This window comes from Gobio gobio, assembly GCF_949357685.1.
Source record: "Gobio gobio genome assembly, chromosome: 20".
Classification (NCBI taxonomy): Eukaryota; Metazoa; Chordata; class Actinopteri; order Cypriniformes; family Gobionidae; genus Gobio; species Gobio gobio.
The window spans coordinates 27,456,341-27,481,952 of NC_137113.1; the positions used below are offsets into that span (position 1 = coordinate 27,456,341).

The following is a 25,612-nucleotide window of genomic DNA, read 5'->3' on the forward strand; positions in this document are numbered from 1 at the left end:
CACATCGTGTATAGAGTCGGTGGGCGGGCTTAACATAATGACGGCAGAGTTGCGGCGGTTCCGCTTGCTACTTGTAAACAAAGAAGCTGTTGAACAGTGGTCTTTCGAATCGGCTTTGGCCACGACTCTGGAAGACTTGGAGTTAAGCTTTTCTTTGAGAAAAGAACAAAGAACGCCACTGAAGTCATTCATAAGAAAGGAAGATGTGTTCAGAGTTTTGCCGACCGGATACAGCTTAAGTTTAATCTATCAACTAGCTCTGCTTCACCTTCTTCGTTGCTCTGGTTGGTTGTAGCGCTATCCTATTGCGTGCAGAGGGAATTTGAAAGACAACCGTTTTCCCCGCCCCTCGGATTGAGCCCTGCCAATGGTGAGTTCCCAGGCCCAACATCTTGATGTGTGATATATGCATGTCATGTGCCTGTCAGTCAATGGGAGGAAACCACAAATGTTTAATGAGCAGAAGGGTAGCCATATTCATCCACACAGTCACGTGAGCCAAAGTGCAACCAAAACAATGATCTTCTGCTAAATGCATGTAGTTTTGTTTTTTAACAGCTAGAGGGCCACGAGTTACATAGTGTACCTTTAATGGGGTACAGGCACACTATTGCATCAACGAAACAAAAAAACACACACACAAACCACATTTGTGTAATTGCAGTATCTGCCAGCAGGGATAGTAAACCAGCCAAACCTTGACCCCTTTCTGCCACAGCTGTTCCAGTGAGATGACCCTGAGCACTACCAGTTGAGATGCAGGAAAGCAGAATACAGGAAGTAGACACAGGACAAGCAGCACAATAATAAGAAATAGCTGCCACGTGTCCTTTCTTTTAATTAAATCCAACCTTTGTTTGAATCTCAACATAAAATGTTTATTGAGGTCATGAGTTGAGGTCCAATGGCTTGATTGACAGGACTGTCAAACCTGCATCCATATTCTATCTAAGAAATCTGAATTCTGATTTGCTGACACAGAGAGTTCTGAAATACAGTCTTAAGAGCATGCTGCAGAATTACCATACAAAATGTTAAGCAGATTATAAGTAAGGATATTTTACTTACTGTTACATTATAATAATAATACAAAATTACATAGGCCTATTACAAAAACTCAATTCTAAGCCTTAAATTTCAGACAGGTTTGGTTGCATATCATTATGGCTTATCACTAACATGTAAAATCAGAAAAGGAAGCTGCACGGTTTGTAGAATTTGTCATAAATCTCTATACTCCACTATGATTAGTATTGCAGCCCTAAATGGAACTGGATAGCGATGATAACAGGCAACAAGGGCTGTGTTCACTTTAAACTAGATGAAATTATAGAGAAAGAATGGTTGATTTCATTTGTATCATATGGATTCATGTTTTAACAGTGGACAAATGTCAGAGTCAGTGTGATGAGTATATCTACCAGTATTTCCTTTATGCTCTGCAATAAGCCATTGGAATTATGAGTTTCAGGGTTACAGCGTTATCAGTCTTCCCTTAAAAGCTCACAGCTGATTAGCTGTATTTAAAAATTGCATATACATGTACATCGGTTTTAGATCCTTACCACACATTACTCTGTGTGTGTGGTTCAGGTATTCCCTACATTGAGGGGACAAAATGTCACCACAAGGAAAACAGCTTATAAATTATACTAAGTGATTTTTTGCAAATGTAAAAATGCAGACATTTTTCTGTGAAGGTGTACAGTATAAAAAAACATTATGTCTATGGAAAGTCCCCATAAAACATGAAAACACAACATGCGTGTGTTATTTACAAATAGTAAAAAAAAAAACAGATTGACAATGTTACATAAATACCACAAAATATGTTAACTTGTATAAGCAACTATTTAAATCAAAAAGTGAATACAAACAGGTGTTTGTACTCTTTTTGAAAAGGCGTCAAATAATTAGTATAGTAATAAAACGTCAGAATTTTTTTTTTTACAGTTTTTTTTATATTAAGGACCTTAAACCATAATAAATATAATATGAAAAAGCTTTCTGATTATTTTCTCTTCCAATTCATGCAACCAGGCCTGCTGATTTTGATGACTATGACATGACACAATTGAACATAAAACCATTTCAAACTCCTGATACAATTAAGACAATGAATGATATATTATGCGACAGCACTAAAAATGATACTTGGCCTGATTCCCTGCCATAATGAATCTATTTACTATATTCATAGACTACCAAAAATGTGACTGGAATTGACATCATCAGCAGTAGTTTGGTATATTTTACATACATTTCTTGGCCATCTACTCACTGCCAGATCTAATTCAGACTTGATTTGAGAACATTACATAACGATACCTGGAAATTTGTGATAGTAGGTAGTTAAGTTCCTGATCACTCTATATTGGACCCTCACATGAAATATATATTGTGGCAAAGTCAGTTTCTTAAAGTTCTTTTTGACAAACACAAATTGCACCATTACCATCATACTCCCCATACAACTCATTTGGAGATAAATATTTAGTACATACCCTTTAGTTTAGCACAGGACCTACACAGACACCATCATTTTAAAAATCTTGTCCTTCTTTATCCTCAGAGAGCTGTTGCCTCTGTCTGTCACCTTCTGCAGGGTGCAGGATCCCATGTGAAGGTTTACATTTTAAGAGTGATCATTAAAACCCAAACTGTAGCTCTACGGCTCACTTTTTAGCAGCCACTCGCCGTTTCCTAGTAGCCAGCATGTCGTAGAAAGGATCCCTGCTAATGCTTGCCCTGTAGGATGACAACAATTAAATAGGAATTATTCAAGTGAATCATGTTATTAATAAAAGTACACATCCATATAAAACAATAACAGGCCCAGAGTTCCCGGCAGTCCCACAGAACATGCTGAGGCAGCTTTTACTGTAAAACGCCAGGCTAAACTGACCACAGAACAGTTCCACAATCGCAGTTGAGTCAGAGGACATGTGTTAACTAGACGCCTACATAGACGCCTGGGTAGTTGACAAAGAAGCAGTAAAAAAAGGTTTTTTTTGTAAAACACCACTTCTGAAGACAACCTACATATTTTTATGTAGTGTGAAGTGTGATGTTTGAGAAAATATAAGGCGTCACTAACTTTGTCAATTCTTTCACTGTTTTTTCAACATTTTACTGATATGTGCCCTATAAAAATATAGGGGTGTCGCACCAAAGGACAACAGAAATTAACACTTTTATAGTGGTTCAAAAAGGGTTAAATATTATGAACAATCTGAGACAAAATCTTACCATGTGTACGTGTCATGGGCTTCACAGTAACATGACCTTGAATGGGGTCCTTCAACTAATTAAACTCGTCAGTGGAAATACCCGATTTAAATCAGGATATGGCGTCACACCGGAGGACATGGTTTTTAGTGACAAATGTTCTTACGCTTTTAAAAATATATGGATGAAAAAAATGATTTACAAAAACAGACACTTAAAGAGGTGTTTATTAACATTTGTATGCTTTTATTTTTAATTTATAAAAGTTGTAATTTATTGAAATGATAAGATGTTTTTTAAGATATTAAAAAATCTAAAGACAAAGCTGTTTTTATATGAATAGGTCTATGTAAAACAAAGAAATGTTTAACCATTTACTACATTTTAAATGATGACAATACTAATTATATTCATTTTTATCTTGTGTGACAGTGAAAATGCCATGTCACGTCAACAACCCGCCTACAGTGCCACAGATCTTCAACAATAGTACACAAATGGCCTTAAGAGATTTTCGTGTTACTATACACTACATAAGACCTGAACATACATATGTAATTTCATTTAAAACAAGTCTGTTTTTGACCAAGCAGGAAAACAAAACCAGAGCCATGGCCAACAGCAAGAGACTAAGGGGTCTTTGGCTTCCCTTTCTCCAGTGATGAATGCTGATCTATCCTCAGGAAAGACCATTTGACCTTGAGAGGACGTGGGTCATTATAGTCTTGTCAGCCCTTTAGTGTGAGGTCTGTATACCCTCCACACTGCGGAAAATAATGTATTTTGTTGTGTTTTCCAGTAAAAACATCCAATAGCAAGATACATTTAATTAATCCAATTCGTGAATCCAAATTAAGACTTTTCAGAGAATTCATTTAATTAATTAATTAATCTATCCACTACTTTAATCAATCTTATAATAAGTACGGACTTCACTTAGTTGTGTTAGATTTGTGCTTAAATCAAGAAATACATTCAAATATATTCAAATATTGATCTTATTTTAAGCATTTCTACTGGAAAACAAGACAAAAATATTACTGCAGTGCACAGCCAAGGTCTAAAACACTGAAAACACTCGCTTCACCTTATCAGCATGATGGCGGTGTTCTTTGATAAGAGAAGTCGATGCCCCTTTCTGAGCATCTGTGGGTGTGCGTATATGACCTACAGCCGACACACATCGGTTATCTGAGAAGAGAATAATGAGGGCTGACATGGTGAAGCCTTACTTGATGGATTTGATCCACTCTTCCTTCTCCTCCGGCGTGGGTGCGGATATTCTGTACACGACGTGATTCCCCTCCACCACCTTTCCGTCAGCTTCCGTCTTGCATGCCTTAATTACTTGCCCCTTATGACTTGAGTTGTAAAGCTCAAAGCAATTCTGAAAGGTCAAAGCATTAAACGGTCACTTTTACTTCTTTATTTCTTATTGACTAACTTAAAGACTACCTATGGTTCAACCAAGAGCTTGAAGAGGAACATACTGGTTTTCTTGGTTCCTCCACCTCTCTTATACTAAGATTCTCCAGTGGAATGATCCCCCGAGGCTCTTTGTCCTGGGAACACATGAGTTAAAGACCTTAAATCCACTGTTTATTTGTTATTAAAGCAATTACTTCTAGGACTTAATGTACAATGTTTCTCTAAATGAGATTTACGGAAAAGGCATGATTAAAAAAGTGAAGGAACTATGTGCACATTAAGCAACCACTGTCTGTCTCTTGGTCTAAATCTGGCACACAACAAGGGGAAAAAATGCATTGTTTCCTTCCACTTTGCTGATGAGATGACACAGCGGGAGGTTGTTGCTTTGAGTGTTTTTGGAGTTTTAGTCCATGCGTGTTAACTTTGAGGTCATGTTTATGCTAGTGTACTCACAAACACAGACAACATTGCATGTGTACAACATGTATTTACTGATGACTCATCCTGCACTACACAGATTTTTCCCCAATCAAATTGTCAAGTTATTTTATTGGATCTTGCTTTAAACTAGCCAGTTTGTTCAGTTCAAATCCCTGACGTTGTGCTTTTTTTTGGTCTTTTTTGGTGAGGATGCAAATCACTTCTTTCCTGTTCACTTGCTCTTTTTCTCTCTGACTTCCTTGTCTATCTGACCTTCCTCCTTTTCATCCATATCGTGCACTCTGATATCTATTTTATTGATAAATCTTAAATCAATTAATTTCTCAAACAGGAAATATCATGGAGCTCTACTTACTGTTGTATATTCAAAATAATATAGACAGTTATCTGTCAAAATGAACCACCTCCTCTTCCAAGTCTTCACTCTTCCCCCTGCAAGTTCAAATATACATAATAATAAAAAATAACATACAGGAAAAGTGCTTAAATAGTGGCAGATCTTTATACTGTAAATAAATCATTGCATGACATGGAATTAGTATAGTCCCTGTTTCATACCAACTAACATTTGCCAAAAGATTTGATGATATTAAAGGAAATAAGTGCCATAAAAGCTATAAAGGTCTGCCAATAACAGCATTATTTATACATTCAATCAAAAAAACAAATCAAAAATCAAGGGAAACTCACAATTTTGATAGATGGAATTATAGACAGAACTGACATACAGATAGATATACAGACAAACAAATAGATACACTGATAGGGCATAACATTATGACCACCTTCCTAACATTGTGTTGGTCCCCCTTTTGCTGCCAAAACAGCCCTGACCTGTCGAGGCTTGGACTCCGCCAGACCCCTGAAGGTGTGCTGTGATATCTGGCACCAAGATGTTAGCAACGGATCCTTTAAGTCCTGTAAGTTAATAGGTGGGGCCTCCATGGATCAGAATTGTTTGTTCAGCACATCCCACAGATGCTCGATTGGATTGAGATCTGGATAATTTGGAGGCCAAGTTAACACCTCAAACTCGTGCTCCTCAAACCATTCCTGAACCATTTTTGCTTTGTGGCAGGGCGCGTTATCCTGCTGAAAGAGGCCACAGCCACCAGGGAATACCGTTTCCATGAAAGGGTGTACATGGTCTGCAACAATGCTTAGGTAGGTGGTACGTGTCAAAATAACATCCACATGGATGGCAGGACCCAAGGTTTCTCAGCAGAACATTGCCCAAAGCATCACACTGCATGACACCTTTTTATCAGAACCAGCATTAACTTTTTGAGCCATTTGAGCTACAGTAGCTTGTCTGTTTGATCGGACCACACGGGCCAGTCTACACTCCAGTCACACGTGCATCAATGAGCCTTGGCCACCCATGACCCAGTTGCCTTTTTGATAGATACTGACCACTACAGACCGGGAACACCCCACAAGAGCTGCAGTTTAGGAGATGTTCTGACCCAATCGTCTAGCCATCACAATTTGGCCCTTGTCAAACTCGCTCAAATCCTTACGCTTGACCATTTTTCCTGCTTCTACACATCAATTTTGAGGACAAATGTTCACTTACTGTCTAATATACCCACACACCCTAACAGGTGCCGTGATGAAGTAATAATCACTGTTAATCACTTCACCTGTGTAACTGGTCATAATGTTATGCCTGATCGCTGTATATAAACCAAGGTTTAGCAGACAGACAGATATACAAACCTAGTTTTAGCAACCATCCCTCTCTGTCTGGATTAAAGAATGTATGAGTTAGATCATTCCCATCATCTTCAGGAATTTTGAAAGGCTCATTCTTAATGCTTTCATATAAATTCTGTGGGGGAAAACAATATGTAAATGCATATTCTATCAGTACATAACTTGCAACTCTCTCCATCACAGTATGACGCAGAGACTCACTCTGAGCAGCTCCTCAGGCAGATCTCCTCCCTCATTGATGCCCCGATTCATGGAGATGAACCTTTCCACTGTGGGCTTGTCTCTGACATTAGGGTTGTGCAGGCTGGTGTTGAGCATGATGACGGAGAACGAGAGAACATAGCATGTGTCTGTGGAGAGAAGAAACTCTATAGGTTGGCAAATTAAATGGAGCATGCATATTATCATATGAAGAGCACGCAACCCTCTTTTTTTTCTTGTTTTAATTTTTTATTAGTTGACTACTAAATGAAAGCAGATTGTTTAATGCAACATACAGGCCATTTTCTTTATGTTTCTGCATCTTTATGCATGACTCTATGCTGAAAGAAAGATATTAATGCTTTGGACATTCACAGACTCTGTTTATGAATAAATAATCATTTTGTGCTTTGTTTTAGCACAGTGCCTTCAGCCCATTTCTAGGGTGTTGCATTTTATAGAGTCTCTAACAGTGTGTTTCAACATTGCCCATATTTATCCCAGCAGTCATAAAGCACTGCCTTCATTGGACCAGATTTTGTACAGAGTGAGCTATAATTCAAGAGATTGGGCCTAGCATGCAAACTATACAGTTTTAATATTATATATGAAATATTTTGTTAATTAAACTATAAACATATTGATAAAAAATATATTTTGGGAATGAGGCTTTTATAAGGCTGAGCTTATAGCTTTAGGCCAAAAATGAGGGGTTCAGGTAGAAGTCAAGTTTACTACATAAAAGTCATACCTGTGGACTGAAAGACACCAGGGTTACACTGGCAATATCGAGCAGCAAAGGCCTCCATCATTCGATCTATCTTCTGAGCTTCACCAGGAAGTCTGAAACTCCACAAAAACTGCCTGCCAGGGAGAGATGGGAATGACACTTCGTATTATAATGGTTATCTGATGGTCCTTTGTCTCAGGGAATTCATAAAAGAATGTATGATTTTATTTGCATCTAGTAATGCAAAGACAATGAATTGCTCTAATCACATTATGCCCTAATCATGGAATATTTTTTCTCTTTTGATTTTGATTTTTTCGGATGCAATACATCACATTTGAACATTCATTCAAAGTTATCTGGTCTTTAATAATGGTTTACCAATTATGACATTTGCAAAATGATACAACTTTTGAACATTAAGAAATCTAATTTTCATAAATTAGGGGCCTAAGAAGACTTTTTATGTTGTTCATTTGCACGACAACAGCATTTTGGTGGCCTGAAAACTCAAACTTTTGAAAACAGGTGTGAAAACAACACCCTTATCATCTCCGCGTAAACTACAAAAACGCAAATCTGTGAAAACAGTGATCCCATGCGCATGTGTATTACGTGTTTAGTCTATAGGCTTTTTTTTCTTTGAATGAAAGGATACCGATATTAACAGTAAGAAATAAGGGGGGGGGGGGGGCATACAGACATCACAAGTGGTTATAAGAATTACACAAATCAACATAATAAACATATACTACTGAATGTTCAGTTAGCATTTTCTATAATGTTTAGATAACCAAGGATAAAAACATTTAAAAACTATTTAAAAACTGGATGTTTTGAACATTCAGAAATAACATTTTCATAACTTAGGGGCCCTTTACACGACACTGTTTTCAACTAAAAACGGAAGACTTTGTATGCATTATGGCTGTTTATTTGCACAACAACAGTGTTTTGGTGGCCTGAAAATTCTAACTTTTGAAAACGTACTTCAAAGTGCAAGTTTTTGAAAGCGACACCCTTATCATCTCCACGTAAACTACAAAAACGTGAAAACGGTGATGCCATGCGCATGTGCATTACATGTTTAGTCTATATGCTTTTTTTTTGCAAATGAAAGGATAAAGATATTAACAGTAAGAAAAAGGGGGGGGTCAACACACAAATCAACATAATATAAAATTTTGACATCATGAGAAATGAATGGTTACTTTTTGTTTTCGAAGCTTTTGTGTTCAAAGGTTTTGACATTTTCTTAAAGGAAGTAAAAAGGGACTTTATATATAATAATATAAAAATTGGGATTACAGTGAATGTTTCTGGCTTTGTGAAGATGAAATTTACCCAGATGACAAAGTAATAATACATTATTATCAAGAATAACATTCTTAAATGAAAATCGTACAAAAAAACAGAGATTATGTAATTTGTGTCTATAGGCATGTGTGTTTGGTTCGAGTGCACTGTAGGAAAAGAATGTGTATGTGCGCAGGCGTGTACTCTTTCTTTACAAAGTGACATCGCCAACTACTTGTCTGGCATGCATAATACAGCGTTATTAGACGTTTTTCCGTGTGAATGGGGATCGTTTTCATAATGTAGTCATCTGTACAAAGAAAAAACTTTTCCGTTTTAAGCACAATGTTGTCATGTAAAAGTATACTTTAATGGAAATGTTAGCAAAACGTATTTGGGGCCGTACACACAGAACATGTTTTTTTTTTCCATTCCATTGTGCTTTTTCCATTGTTTGTCTATGTTTTGCTTGACCATTCGGTTTCGCATCTTTGGCAAAATCTCATGCACGACACGCCATTCTAAAAACATAACACTCAAGTTAAATGAAGTTCAACTTTTAAAAAGGCATCTCTAGACCTTTTTTCTGTTCTACTGACCTGCGTTTTTAACCACAAAAACTCGCTGTGTCATTGGACCCTTTAAAAATGTATTAATGTTAACTGGGCAAAAATGATATAGGGTTTAGCTCTGTATATTTAAAAAAGATTCAGATCTTACAGGATGATGGATGCTCACATGGATGGACAAAACGGCGGTCTCACCTCAACGCTTGCACCAGATTGAGGTCAGCAAACTCATGAAGCTCCACAAATGCCTGCAAAACCTTAATGTTGAAGTCATCTCTAAAAAAAAATGTGAAAAAATGTTTAATCATCTGTAGTTATTTCCTCATTTGCTCTGAGCTCCATCTCCAGAGATATACACACACACGCTTATTTTTATCTGAGGTCAATCAAAAGAGAGTGTAGACTCTTTAGTAGTCAGTCGTGACATCTGCTCCGTTTTTTTACAACAGGTTTCACACCAAATACAAAATGTGGACAAGAACAATCATGTAAGACCATGTTTGGATATTAAAAAATTATCATTTGAAAACATGTAAGGGTCTTAAAAAAGCAGTGATAGGAATATTAAAGGTGCAGTGTGTGAATTTTAGCGGCATTTAGTGGTGAGGTTGTGAATTGTAATCACCCACCACTCACTTTTCCCGCTGTCTTCCCGTTTTAGTATTTTCCCGTAAAATATCCCGTATTTTTACGCTCTGATTGTGTTAACTCAGAACACGCAACTATCTGTGTCTGTGAAGTGGCTTGCACTTGGGTCGCTATACCTCCAGTCAAGCAGGTGGCAGTACACAGACAGTAGCTTAGGCCAGTGTTTCCCAACCGGGGTGCAGCGAGAGCAGGGGTGCCGTGTAAAAGTCCTTCAAATAAATTTTTTTGTTCAAATTTTTCAAATAATTCTCTCTTTGTAAACTTCAAAAATGCACTGTTCAATGCATGCGAGTGCTGCCGTATGTTCGAATATGACCAGTCATTTTCGTCGTCATCACCCGGGTGTAGTGCCAGAAGACGCGAATGAGAAGTCATTTTTTGACAGCGCTGTGAGAAAATGTGTCTCTGTGCACTCATCCGAAAGCGCGCACACGTCTCACAGCGCGCAAATATTGAGTTCTCTTTCAAGTCTTGCTCTTGAACGGACAAACTCACTCAAAAAGTATGTCAACATGTCCATCTTGATGAGTATTCTAGCAGACATAGTCTGTATCCTGCTCTTGGAGGGCCACTCTCCTGCAGAGTTTAGCTCCAACCCCAATTAAACACACCTGTACCAGCTAATCAAGGTCTTATTAGGGCATACTAGAACCTTCCAGACAGGTGTGTTGAGGCAAGTTGGAGCTAAACTCTGCAGGACAGTGCCCTCCAGGACCGACTTTAGACACCCCTGGTTTAGGGCTACTGTAGAAACAAGACGGTGCAAAATGCCGATTTCACTGTAAGGGGACCCACGATGTATGTAGATAGAAATGGCTCATTCTAAGGTAATAAAAACATAACGGTACATTAAATAAGGTCTTTATACACCACTGAAAACATAGTTATGTATATTATATTGCATTTCTGTCAATAGAGCCTCATAAATACTACACACTGAACCTTTAAATGTAATGAAATGATGTACCACAGCATACGTCTGATTACACAAGCTAAGATAGAACCACGTCTCCAAACTCCTCTAATCAGAAACACAATAATTACAGATTCCAGCTCTTACTCGTAAATACAATTAACAGTAATTGTATAGGCATGTTTTGTGACCATACTTTAGAGCAGCAAATGAAATGGATGACTGTACAACTGAGCTTCAGGCTAGAGCATAGCCAAGACAACGGTTATCAACTTGGACAGGATGCCTATGTAGACAAGGCTATTTTTATATCTAGCAACTATTGCACTGTAGTTCAAGCTTACTCTCTCTTTTTGTCCACTTATTCAGTAAACCTGCCTCAGGGGGCGACGTTGAGCATCTTTATGACTACAATTACACTTTCATTTGACTTGATATTGACAGAATGTAGCACTCTGTCGCAGTTTTGAGACAATAATAATGTTTTATATCTAGTCATGTGTTGAGTGATGCTGGTAAGGGTGAGATAAGGCGCCTTTCATGCTGTCTGGGTGATGTGCTAAATATTGTTTTGGATGTGGTCATTCTCAGCTGTTTCAAATAGGGGAAGTCATTTCCTGACACTGAGAGCAGGATCTTTTATGTAAAACGCCTTATCTAACATCACACATATATTTTACACAAAGACTGGTCTTGCCATGTGAGCAAGAGCGATGTGACTTACCGTTCCCCTAAATAATCTCCTATGACAGTTTTGTTTAAGCCTTCGCCTTTATAGAGGAACTGAGCGATGTCCCCAGGTGTGTGCTGCAGAAGATCATTCTCCAAAAGAAATTGGATTCCCTGCAAGGATGTTTGAGATGTTAACCACTTCATGATGTTTGCTTAAGCTCTAAATAATACATGACCCTAGACATCATCCTGCGAGGACTCCAGATGACACAAACTCTGAATCAACATGCACCAATGCAAAATGCTCTATATATCCTAATCATTTGTTAACAACATGCTTGAATGATCTAAACGTTTCCGCCTTGAATTAATACATTGTTAGCTAACTCTGTGATTTGTATAATACATAACTTGGACACAGTCACCTCTGATAACAGATCACTCAAAATTGTAATGTAGACACATGCACTTTCTGTAAAGGAAATGTAATGTAATGTGAAAAGCGCTATACAAATAAATGAGAATTGAATCATTTTATATGGTAAGGTAAATAAAGAAAAACAAACCATAATACCTTTTTAGGATCCATATTGAATTTCTTTCTTCCAACAGCAATCTGCTTGTTCCTCTGAGTGCTTTTGCTGTAATGTGATGTAAAATGACATATATGAACTAATATTATCTTAGTCTCTATACTAAACAACTCAAACAAGAAGAAACTTACGTCTCTCTGACGCATGTTAAATGCTCAATCTCTGTCATGACTTCTGAGATCTCAAACTTTAACCTCTGAAAGAATAATAGAGAAAGTGGAAACGTATGTTATAGCACTGGTTCTAAAGTTTATCTAAAATCCAATGTAAAATAAAACAGCCCCCATTAGAGGGGACTTAGGTGAGGTGAGGGTGACATGATACATGTCAATCGCTGAGATATCTTAATGATAGCGACTACATTAAAGGTGATACCTCAATGTCATCTAGCAGCTCCTTTTTCCTTCGTCTAATGTTGGACAGTTCATCTCTCTCTTCAAGTGAAAGATCTTCAGGCACTGTTGGGAGACAAATGTGACATTAAAATGGTTCATCTTATAACCAAAAAAAATACAAGACATTGAAAGAATCCAAAGAAGCTGTATAGCCATATTCCTGCCCTCTACTCAAATCCCAAAGTGCTGTGTAAAATATAAAAATCTAGAGCACATTTATCCTCATAAATAATGTTAATTAAACTAGCCTTGCAACCCAAAACCTAGTAGCGACTCAAGAAGGAAGCTTTTCTTTTGGGCTGAAAAAATGTATATTTTACATAAGTACTACACTCCTGACCTTCCATGATGGAAGTGATTCTGCATCTAAATAAGAGACTATAAGCCAGTCCAACGATACAACATTAAAGTGCCCACTGAAACACAGAAAGTTTGAGTAAAGAAAACATGTACTGAGCATCATATACTCCTCTGTGGGTGTTACATAACTCATTTGTGGAGGTTTCAGATACTTAAGTCACAACAGACCATTAACTCCTGAACTGACTATATATATATTTTTAAACTTTCACAAGTAGGAGAGTGTTTTGGATCTCAGCTGCTTGTGGCTCAGTACTTGTAAACGTGGACACTATGAGTGCATTATGTAATTGCACATCAGGCGCAGCAGGATTAGACAAGAGACGGGCTAATAAGGGGGCAGGGGGGAATTTCCTGCGGTTGTCTGGTTCTGCCTCATGACAATGGAGGGGAAGTTGAGAGTGAGTGCATGAATCAAGGTTCAACCTTAACAATAACATTATAGGGTGATTCATTGCAGTCATTCTGCGCTTTTATATTGAGTGCAATGGTCTTTTTTCATTCTTTTATTATGTAAAAGCCATACTAAATCTTAATGAGGAGCCATTTGTTTATTACGCAACAGGCTCTGGATATGGTCAAATGTAACTAGTATGGAAGAAATGGGGTAAAAATAGAATATTCCTTCCAGATATGAGCATTCTGTGCCTATAACTTGCCTGTGGAGTTGGCAAAAATCATTAGAACAGAAGTAAATTCCCTTCTCGTGAAATTAAGCCACATTGCCCTGCGGCTCATGGTGAAAATTAGTTTGTCTTCATTAAGGCGTTGAATTCAATGATAGGCATTATTTAAATATTATCAAGCTGCTTTCTATATTATTCATATAAACTGTATGTTGAATTTAAAAGAAAAGAAAAAAAAGTAATGCTATAACATCCGTCACTAGTGCTGACATCACCACCCTTGCACCTTGTCTTGTGGGAAAAACAGGAATGTCGACTGCATGCAAAACCATTCAAAAGCTTCATTCCATCAGCATGATGAAACTTTGCTTGGAAACTATTACAGCTGTTGGTGAAAAAGACTGCAGTGTATTGAATTCAGCATAGCCTAAATTAGACAAAAGTTTTATGAGCCATTTGTACTTTTGACCGCTGTAACGCCCCCATGAGGCCGATTGGGGCGAGCCTTGGTGACATTGTAGGTGGTGTGAGTACTACCAGCTCTCAAGGTTTCAAGTCTCTATGACTTATGGTTTGGTGTAATTTGTAATTTGCAGCCAGGTTCGTCTAGCAACTCTCCGTTGGCTTGCGAGCTGAAAAAAAACATATACTCTGGTCAGGCCAATCACATCGTGTATAGAGTCGGTGGGCGAGCTTAACATAATGACGGCAGAGTTGCGGCGGTTCCGCTTGCTACTTGTAAACAAAGAAGCTGGTGAACAGTGGTCTTTCGAATCAGTTTTGGCCGCGACTCTGGAAGATTTGGAGTTTAGCTTTTCTTTGAGAAAAGAACAAAGAACTGAAGTCATTCTTAAGAAAGGAAGATGTGTTCGGAGTTTTGCCGACCGGATACGTTTTGCAAAAGTTTAATCTATCAACTAGGTCCGCTTCACCTTCTTCGCTGCTCTGGTTGGTTGTAGCGCTATCCTATTGCATGCAGAGGGAATTTGAAAGACAACCATTTATCCCACTCCTCAGACTGAGCCCTGTCTATGGTGTGTTCCCAGACCCAACATCTTGATGTGGGTCTGGCTTGTCAGGCTACTTTTTATCATTAACAAGGCTGCTTTTATTTGATCAAAAATACAGTAAAAACAGTCATTGTAATAATGAGATCTGTTCGTGTGTTTGTTTTGGGTGGGTTTTCACATGTTTTAGTTGTTTCCTGTGTTTGAGTTTGTTTCTATAGTAAGTGTTAGGACCGGTGTGGTTGAAAAGGAGTGAGGACTCAAGTGCAATAAAAATGGAGTTTTATTAAATACAAAATAGAATAAACACAAACAAAATACCCACGAGGGGGAAATCAAACATAACGTAATACATACTAGTGACCAGGAGAAAACAAACGTGATGCAGGGAGCAACCAAACAGGAACAGATGACATACCAACGATAACGAACCAGCACAGGCCCAAAGACAAAAATAGGGGACAAACAAGAGGGGTGGGGTCAAGACAATAGACAGGAAAGCACATGACACAAGGAACAAGTGACGAGCCATGTGCTTACACCAAACATGACAAAACACAAGCACATATAAATATAATAACATAAAATAACAAAAACACAACATGTGCTAAACAAGACAGACATGTGACAGTAAGGGGTTCAAGCATGTAACGCTATTGCGTTAATAGCTAAGTGTAATTAGCATTCTCTCCTAAAAGTGATCTGGCAGACCAAACCATAAGTCATAGAGACTTGAAACCTTGAGAGCTGGTAGTACTCACACCACCTACAATGTCACCAAGGCTCGCCTCAATCGGCCTCATGGGGGCGTTACAGCGGTCAAAAGTACAAAATGGCTCATAAACCGTTAGGTGTAGGCTAAATATTATATCTTTGAAATCCTTGGCTCAAGACGGACAAATGCATGCCTCCGATTTGCTCGTGGTTCTGGAGAAATTTTTCCGGAACCAAACCAGTGCATCAAGATTCTCTGGAGTCTGATTGTCAATAGTTATCAACAGAAAGTTGAAATTTCTGTTCACGCTCCCTAAGGGCCGCCAAAATGTTTGTATGCAGGGCTTTTACTAAAATGGCTATAATTCGTGACCGGAACAAGATTACCAAATTTAGGACATATGTGTTTGAGCTCAATCTGAGGTCATGTGAAAAAAAAATTGACAATTGGTCACTTGGTGGAGCTATAACAGGGGGAAAAAAATGAAAATGGCTATAACCACCCAACCGCTATAGTCCGATTGACTTTTGAAAATTGGCATGCACTGTCTTTGTCCAAGGTGCCATGATAGTCTATGAGGACATTGTCGTGTCTTAAAAAACATGGCCGCCATCGGCAAATGAGGTTTGAGCACCTATTAGACAAGGTTACCGGAGGCCAATTGGAACGAAACTTGGTGAGCATGGTCGACTCATGGCTGTCTCTATATGGTCTCTATATTGTTAGTTTGTTCTGTTCCAGTGTATGGCATTGTATATTCCTAGCATATTTTGTTTATTTTAAGTTTGGTTATAATCAATTTACTGCTGCGACTACATCCAGCTCTTTATGGCATCCCTGCTGCCTGCAACCTACGCTGACAAAAATTCTATGAAATAATATTACAATTTAAAATGATATTCTATTTTAATATATTTTAGTGCTGACAAAGCTGAATTTTCAGCATCATTACTCCAGTCTTTAGAGTAACATGATCCTTCAGACATCATTCTAATATACTGATTGGAGCTCAAGAAACATTTCTTCATATTATCAATGTTTAAGCTGAGCTGCTTAACATTTGTATGGAAACTGATGAATTTTTTGATTAATAAAATCTTTTAAAGAGTATTTATTTTGCATAGAAATATTATAAACTCTTTTATCAATGTATTTACTGTCACATTTGATCAGTACAGCCTTGCTGAATAAAAGTAATCATTTTTTAAAAAGAAAAAAAAGTTTGACCTCAAACTTTTGAATGGTAGTGTAAGATTGTGGGAAAAGATGAATTGGACTCATGTTGACGTTCTGTGTGTAAATATGGATATTAAGTGTTTGCAGAAAGCTTTGCATCCTTTAACACCCCTTTAATAAACACACTGGCCTCAATCCCTCTAACTATATCTTATCCTTATTCTCAATAGCCGCACAGACCGCCAGCTGCTCTAAATCCACAAGCTTACCCATTGATATTATCCACACACTCAGACCAGGACCCACAGGACAGGAAGTGTGCTGCACACATAGATGTGTCCCAGCCACTAGCCTATCTAAACATGATAAAAGCGCACAAAGTGCCCGTGAAGGCTTATTTGGGCTATATGTTCATTGCTGAGTTAATGCATCTGTCAATGATAATGAAAATATTACAATAATATAGCTGATAATAAGATATTTAGTACCAAGATTCAGCGATGATATGAGCTTATGCAATTTTAGTAATTGTACACTTAATACCCTGTTTTTCAGAATAAGGAAGGATACTTGCATTACTGTTAACCAGTGAGACAGATGGACTGGGCAGAGAGCTTATCTCTTTTCAAAAGAGAAAAAAGTTGCTTTCTAAACAGTGTGTGCTTCCCTTTATCCTCTTAGAGTCCCCTGAATGCGTATTTATCAAATAACAGTATTAGCAAAGAAACATTTGGGATACACCCACAAGTTAACATCTGCTTCTATATTCACAGTTTTGGGGTGAAGGCAAAAGTCCACTTATGTAAAACCAACAATCCACGACCTTTATTTTATGGGTTATTCGAATAGAAAATGTAGCACCTCTTCATAAAATACTTTTGAAATACTGTCCAAAAGTTTAGAGTGAGTGAGATTTTCTTTTTTCAAAGGAATTAATACTTTGAAAAGAAAAAAATGATCAAAAGTGACAGTGAAGACTTTTACATTGTGCAAAAAAATGTTTGTCTCAAATAAATGCTGTTCTTTTGAACTTGCTAGTCAAAGAATCCAGAAAAGAATCACAGTTTCCACAAATATATTTGATAATAAAATGAAAAGGGCAGCAAGTCCACATATTTGGAAAGAATATTTTAAACAGGCATAAATTACATTTTTAAAGAAAAAAACATTATTTTAAATTCAAGTAATATTTCACAATATTATTGTTTTTACTGTATTTTTTGACAAAATAGTAGTACATATTGAAAATGTTTTTTTTTATATATATATATATATATATAAAATATTATACAATAGACAAAATCTATCTCTAATACCAACATCCCTTTTAATGTCTCTTTCTGCATTAACAAAACCTGCAAATGATAAAGCAGTAATGCCCAAGAATGCACGGCTGCTGAATCCAACATTCCTGACATGAAAGAGATGGGGCTCTGGGACGGTCCTGACTCAGTGGGTGGAAAACTGGACAAGGTGTCTTTTGTACTACTGACAGTTTGTTTTAAAATCTCCTGCTGGGACAAAAGGTTTTGACAACCCCATCAAATAGCTATTTAGGTTTTTAACTTTCCCCTTTCACATTTTTGATTAAAATAAAAATATTTGCGTGCATTAACAGTAATTCACAATCCACTCATTTCACCACCGTTCAACTGGTGCTATATCTCACAAAACGTCTTGGAAGGCCCTCAGTCTTTCTTCAAATCAATGCCATATGTGGCACTTAAAACAACACAAACAATGAACGCTGAAAGCTCTCTTTCATTCTCCATCCAATGACAATAATAAGGATGCGTCTACATTCTAAATATTTAACATCATCTTAAAGTTTGTGATTAAATCTCATTTCAAAATCTCAATCGGCAGCAAATATAAACATCAAATCTTGTGGAGCATGACGTCTCAGATCTATCAGTAATCAGAATGGATTTTACACAGCAGTGAAACGAAAACACTACAATGTTTCTGATAATAATAACATGGCTGACATTGTCTTGACCTTAAGCAGATTTGCCAGGCACGGTGTCCTTCAGATCTCTGCTGGTGCAGTCACACCATTGATGAGGTTTTGACCACTGCCTGTGTCATGCCTGGTGCCAGACGGCTCCTCAGGAGAGCCTGGACCAGACACCGGTGCCATCAGACACACACAATGTTAATGAGTGCCAGGCCACACTGCCTCTCCTTTAATCAGTCTGAGAAAGTCTGCCTTTTTGTTGGTCCTTAGCTCAGGACAGAGCAATGCATTTTTTTTAAAAAGGACATAAATTTGTGGTTCTGATAATAGGGCTGTCCTTGACGTCCTAGCGGTCTTTCTTTGCAGTCAACCATCTGTCACAGAAATTGATGGAAAATGGTTTTCCATTTGGTTTTTCCCACGGTAAGATAAGACAAACTAGCCATCGAGTCCAAGGCTTTGAAGTTTTCAGGATCATGATACAAGAGGAACTGGAAAGACCTACTGAGCTAATGGTACCTCTATCTCCTTGCTTTCTTGTTCCTGTAGACATTTACAATAGGTCTTGATCAGATAGAGTGATTATGGCTGTAAATCAATGAAACTGGCTGCATGCTCAAGGGTGCTTGTCTGGCTTTTAGGTCTTGTTTCTGGTTCTGTTTTTCAGGGGGTTTTTTTTGACACAGATATACCAAAACAACTCTCACAGAGTAACAGCCTCACACTAAATCACTACCATTATCTCCACAGTCTATTTAGATGATCCCATATATAGTAACTGAAAGCAGAATCATTGCAGAAATATCTGAAAGGTGCTGGTGCTTTGTTCAAATTGACAAAATGTGTCTTTCCAGAACGGTTATCACAAAAACCCATGGACCAGATGTCTACAATCAGTGTAGTAAAGTTACATTTAAATTCAAAATAAACAATTATCTAAAGAAAGAACAATATAACCCAAAGAAATAAACAATATCGTCCAGTCCCTTACAATATGACCAATGAAACCATATCCTATCCACCAAAATACCATAGTTGCTATAGTTATTTGTAACTATTCTAGATATCAAAATACATGACTATCTCAAATGGTGGAAGCTTTCAGAATATCTGTCATTTTTAAATATTAAATAAAAATGTAAATATTTAATTAATTCATTACATTATTACCGTATTAACAATAACGGTAGTATATGGAATTACTCTATACTAGGCAGAACTGTGTCTAAAATCGTTTATAAACTCATATAGTTCACTGTAGTGGGGGGTTGGGGTTGGTGCTGGTTGGGGGTCCCCCTCTCATTCCAGGGGTGGCGGTGGGGGATGTCCATGGCTGTAGCCTACCTCTAGTGCATAACCAATGTACACGTAACGACTAGCCACTAGAGAATAACACTGTAAGTGTTGCAACAAATTAATTCTTGTGTGTCACCAGAAGATTTGCCAACTCTTTTATATTCACTCATTCCAAAAGCTTAGGTAGGCATGCTCCCTCATCAGCCAATGCTTCTCTGGTGGCATTTGTGCACAAGAAAATGATTTTGGACAGGCTTCTGAGGCAGCGTAATGATCTACAACAAAATAGAGCAAGCTTTGGTAATAACAAAGTGAATATTTAATTGCGAAATAACATCAAAAGTGGAAAAAGTTGGACAAAAACGTACAAAAGTACACACAAATGGACCAACAACCGCAACTTTCAGACGGCATATTAATTTTTTTAAGATCATCTGATAAGGAATGGAACGCACAGGATAGTGGGATATCAACGCAGGCAAAAATCGATCAGATGCAGATTATTTTCAGCTTTCTGTGTCTATGTCTATGCTAAAGCCACAATATGTAATTGTTCGCAGCTAGAGGTCACCTATTCAAAACAAAGGCGTAGCTTGATGACGCCTTGAATTCTTGGAGCTTTTATTATGCCGCTGGCGGCCGTTTTCGCCTTTTCCAGTCATGTGTGTGCAGCGCTGTTTTATCATATTAGATACATTATTTGAGTGTGTTGAAAGTTGTTATAATGCTTCTCTGTGCGTTTGCTTGGTGGCTACTATGAGAGACTTGTTGCATACTGCATTAAAGCTACACTGTGTGATATTTTTCCCCATCAAGTGGTGAAAAGGTATATGACCATCCAGAGAATTTTTGTTTCGGTTCCTCTCAATTCCGATTTTGTTTTAACTCCTACGGTGGCCTTTTTAGTCCAAGATTAACATGGCTTCCAGTTCGACCTCGTCCACATTCGACACGGTGCCATCGAGTGTTAAAATGCGAAAAGCGAAGCTTGAATTTACGAGTATGTCCCTCTTTGCCTAATGTACTTTCAAGATGGAGGGGCAACATGGCGACCCGAATTATTTAAAAACCCCTTACCCGTATGTATTTTCAATGGCATATTATAAACTTACGAGAATACTTTATTACTTGAAAGAAGTAAATATACATTAAAGGTCCCGTTCTTCGTGTTTTTTTGAAGCTTTGATTGTGTTTACAGTGTGCAATATAACATGTGTTCATGTTTCGCGTGTAAAAAAACACAGTATTTTTCACACTATTTACTTATCTGTATACCGCTGTTTCCACTGTCCTAAAAACGGCTGGTGATTTCCTTGTTCTATAAAGTCCCTCCTTCAGAAACACGTAACGAGTTCTGATTGTGCAAGCGGTTCCTGTGCTGTGATTCGACCACAGCTTAGCGCACGTGAAAGTGGTTCCTGTGTTGTAATTTGACAGCAGCTTAGCGCACGTTGGAAAGGTCACGCCTCTTAACGGAGAGATGTATGCGTTCAATAATCTCTACAGCGTCCCTGGGAAAGCCAAACAAAGGTGATTTGACTCCTGGATGAAAATAACAGCGTCTCGATGACATGGCGATAAACACACTCAACGCAACAGTTCCTTTTCTCCACGCGACCGTCCGCTTCTCCACGTGGGACAGCAACAAGACCGCGCCCCCTTTTTCACGTTTCTTTGTGGGCGGAGGTTAGTCTGTTCTACTGCTCTACTGACGTAATTAAAGAAGGAAGTACCAGGATGTAGTCCAAGCCAGCCGTTCGCTGTAGGCTTTGAAAGGGAACTTCTGTTAAATAAAATATCTCGCTTGGCATTGAACTTTGAGCTTTATAATTTTACAGGTATTATTTATGCTCTAACAGCAACATTACACACTAACTAAAGTTTGAACAATGGAATCGCGAAGAAGGGGACCTTTAATGAACACATATATTTTTGAAAGAACTAAGTGTTTTTAGCAAAGAATAAACTAAAAAAGTTACACAGTGTAGCTTTAAGCTAGATCAATATTAGGCATTTTAAAACATTGTAGCTACTTGCTGTAAATCAAGAAAACAAGATTTAAACAATAAGACTATATAACAATGATTAGTTTTCTGTCGACGAATGTATCCAAACAGTTGCTCATCTGTCAAATAAAACACATACTATATTAATGCGTATTTGGTGTTTCCATGGTTTCTACAAAATAAAATCAAGGGTAGCTAATGCGGACATGATGTAATTGAAATATTTGGGATAGTGTAAGGAAACAAGTAAACAAAATCTATAACTGTTCTTTTGGTTTCTGGATATTTTAATACAAAAATCTTACATATTGTACCTTTAAATGTTTATAAATGCCTATGGGGGGGGGGCATTTTCTTTGGTGGAGAGGATAACTAACTGGCATTTTATCTTAACCCTCTACTGCATAGCGTTGCTCTCAGGCAACGGAAAGTGTTTTTAAGTTTAATTTCCAGTACATGTTTCTTTAAATAATTGCAACCAATCAAAATGGTCAAATGATTGCTATAGAATGGTCCAATAAGGTGTGGGAGTCACTATCAAGCATCATTTGAAGGCGGGGCTTCCTTTTCTGACATGTGGTCACATGAGCACATGGTGTGAGAAGAAGGTAAGATTATTTGCTTCAGTAATCTTATTTACAATGACATGAACTGTAAATAAAAAATATATGTATGTGCATGAAGGTGTAGAGAAGTTGTTTGTCAAGTTTTATTAACTTTTTTTTAATTTAGCATGTTTAGAAATTCAGTTTTTCTTCTTGTTGCCTCAGGGCAACGTTATGCGATAAGGGGTACTTTTTATGGAGGTCTTTGCTGACAATGTGTTTGGATGTTATCACACATCATTACATGTTATTTGTGCACAATATGGTAAAATTATAATAATAACTTCATAGCCACGCCCTAGCAACCAGTTACAGCACCCTAGCAACCATATATCAACATTAACGAGCCATATCTCAGTACCAGAGCATTGTAGAAATACAGAGTTGGGCTCTTTTGACTCAGACTGGCCAATAGTCTTTCAATATCACCCCATTAACTGTATAGCCACAACCTAGCAACCATTTAGAGCACCCTAGCAACCGTATTGCAACATAAATAAGCCATATCTCAGCCCCAGAACATTGTACAGTCATGAGGGTGGGCTCTTTTGACTCAGACTGGCCAATAGTCTTTAAATATCACCCCAAGAACTGTATAGACACATCGTAGCAACCATGTACAGTACCCTAGCAACAGTACAAACACATTAATAAGCCATATCTCAGCCCCAGAACATCCTACAGACATGTTGCTTGGCTTTTTTGCATCCCAGTAGCATCCGAGAGGATTTTTTTTGCCACGGCAAGCACCACTCACATTTTCTTCAGGAAATGTACATTCTAGAGTGAGAAAGTGAACTGTTCAAACAGGTTCTACAGTGTTTGAAAAAAGAAAACTACCTCTGTTTGATGGATTGACAAATAAGTTTTAGTCAGATTAAATACTTTTTACTTGCTAAGACATATTTGAAGTGTTTTTAAAAGGAAAATTACCACTGTTTGATGTGTGTAAATGGACCAAATGCTACAATTAAATATTTGAAACCCATTATTAATTGAAAAGAGTGCCAGTTCCCTCTTGATTTTCCTAATAAACATTGAGACAATATTACATTTTTCTCTGTGATGTACTACCTATACTGCATAGCGTTGCCCTGAGGCAACAAAATAAAATCTGCTAAGGGGGTGGGTTTTTAAAAAAAAAATTTTTTGTTTGTTAATCTGTTATCTTAAATCTTCAAGAAAATAAGATAAAAAAAAATGTTTTATGCAAAAACATAATTCATGCATTAGAGGGTTAAATGTACGTTACTTAGTTATTGTTTGTTCAACTGCTGTATAAAGCAACATCATTCTCCAAGTTGTGCTGTTGTTTTGAATGAGAACGCCGCTGGTTACAGAGTGTTGCATGGCACTCATGTGATACTGCTCAATTCTAAAAGAAGTATTTTCTAATTAATAAACTGGTAATTTATGCAGTGCTCTATAAAAACACAAGCACTTGACTAATTAAATGCCTCATAATCCCTATTGGCACTACAGCTGTACTCATAAACATCTCGCGAGCTACTTCAAAGGACATCCACATCAAACAAACTGACGACCTACATATGAACAGCCATATGAACAGCCTTATGAACAGCTCCGGTGTGACTGATGCGACGTTCAAAATTCTTCTTAAACACAGTGACAACAGCGTCAACAAGAACACTAGCAATTTCACGTAAAAATGAAACACCTTTCATAAAAAGCAGAAACTGTTAAAGTGTAAATAAAGTATCATTACTGATCCAGTAGATGATAATAGGCTAGCCTATTAAAAGTAAGAATAGTAGGAAATATATTTACGTTTACTTTTTTTCTTTCTTTCTCCAACACACCTCGTTTAGTGCTGATGATTGATGGATATCCTTCATCCGAGTGAGTCTAGTGTTTTGGGCAATCAACTGCACGCGCCTGTTACGCTCAAAATGCTGTCTAGATAGGCAGCTCATTCGGTTTTGAGACAAACCAGAGACTGACAGCTGCTTATGCTTGCAAATAAAACAGAAACCTTACCTCGGTTATCTTCATCCATGTTCATGCTGCGAAGAGACTTGATGTAAATAACGTCCTACAGTAACAGATTAATACCCTAATAATATAACACTGGTCTGTGAAACACAAAATTAAATTACATTAGGATACATATTGAGCTCATCGTAACCCAGTTCAGGGGCAGCTCTAAATATAATTCGCATAATCCATAAATTGCTGCATAGATGGACGTAAATCCTGGTGAAACAAATGAATATGTAGCCCGCTCTACACCAGCTTCCATTCGCCTTCATCCATAGAGAGACTGTGAGAGAAACCGCTTCATTTAGCCAACGAATAGAGGCTCCGCCCATCACCATAATCTATGAATATAATATACTATGATTCTGAGTGATTGCATCCTGGTCTTTTTACATAGACTAAATAAGCCATATCATGAAAACGTCTGAAGTGAATAAAATATAAAAATAAAACATAAAACATTCTATATTCCTAATGTGTTGGTGTTGAAAGAGAGAGGCATGCATGATATGTATTTTATATGAATTATATAATTAGTTTATGATTAATATTATATAATTTAATTAATGTAATACAATTCATTAATGAAAAGTATTTTTTTTATGAATAGTTATATCTTTACCACATGGTCTTACTAAACACTATTTGATGTAAATATGTCTTATAGGAAAAAAAGACCTAATGAGGTAATATGCAATCATATCCTGAGCTTCATATGCAAGAGTGATGTCAGCAAGAGGTGGAGAATCCCAGGCCCCATAATGACTGAGAGTACAGGAACGTTTTCCGGACACCACTTGTAAGCCAGCTATATTAGTCACACAGTTTGGTAAGCTGAGGTCATCATCTCTCAGTTCATGTGTCTTGAATTCCATTTCTTACCTTTTGTTTGATAAATTCTGTCTTAAGTTCAAAGAGTTTTGTGGCTTTGGAAAAATCTTTTAACATTCAAATAGCTCAAAAAGGTGATTTTAATCTAAAACAACCTGTGATATTTAATTTCTTTTGCAAATTTTCATATTTGTATTTTGCT

General features: G+C 37.4%; 1 protein-coding gene across 2 annotated transcripts; it reads right to left on the reverse strand.

Annotated features, from left to right (window-relative positions):
* Nucleotides 1-433: 433 nt before the first annotated feature.
* Nucleotides 434-24,871, reverse strand: cyth3a (cytohesin 3a). Of its 2 annotated transcripts, none has more exons than XM_079801096.1 (13): nucleotides 24,580-24,871; nucleotides 12,814-12,896; nucleotides 12,570-12,634; nucleotides 12,420-12,486; nucleotides 11,898-12,016; nucleotides 9,808-9,888; nucleotides 7,769-7,881; nucleotides 7,018-7,166; nucleotides 6,820-6,931; nucleotides 5,456-5,532; nucleotides 4,719-4,790; nucleotides 4,461-4,615; nucleotides 434-2,748 (listed from the first exon to the last, which is right to left on the reverse strand). In XM_079801096.1, exons 1-13 carry the CDS (start codon nucleotides 24,602-24,604, stop codon nucleotides 2,676-2,678), a joined length of 1,191 nt encoding a protein of 396 aa, XP_079657222.1. In that variant the 5' UTR covers nucleotides 24,605-24,871; the 3' UTR covers nucleotides 434-2,675. The 2 variants fall into 2 exon arrangements, with proteins under 2 accessions (XP_079657222.1, XP_079657223.1); XM_079801097.1 differs by lacking the exon at nucleotides 24,580-24,871 and adding an exon at nucleotides 24,370-24,443 and having other exon boundaries at nucleotides 435-2,748.
* Between the last annotated feature and the right edge of the window lie 741 nt (nucleotides 24,872-25,612).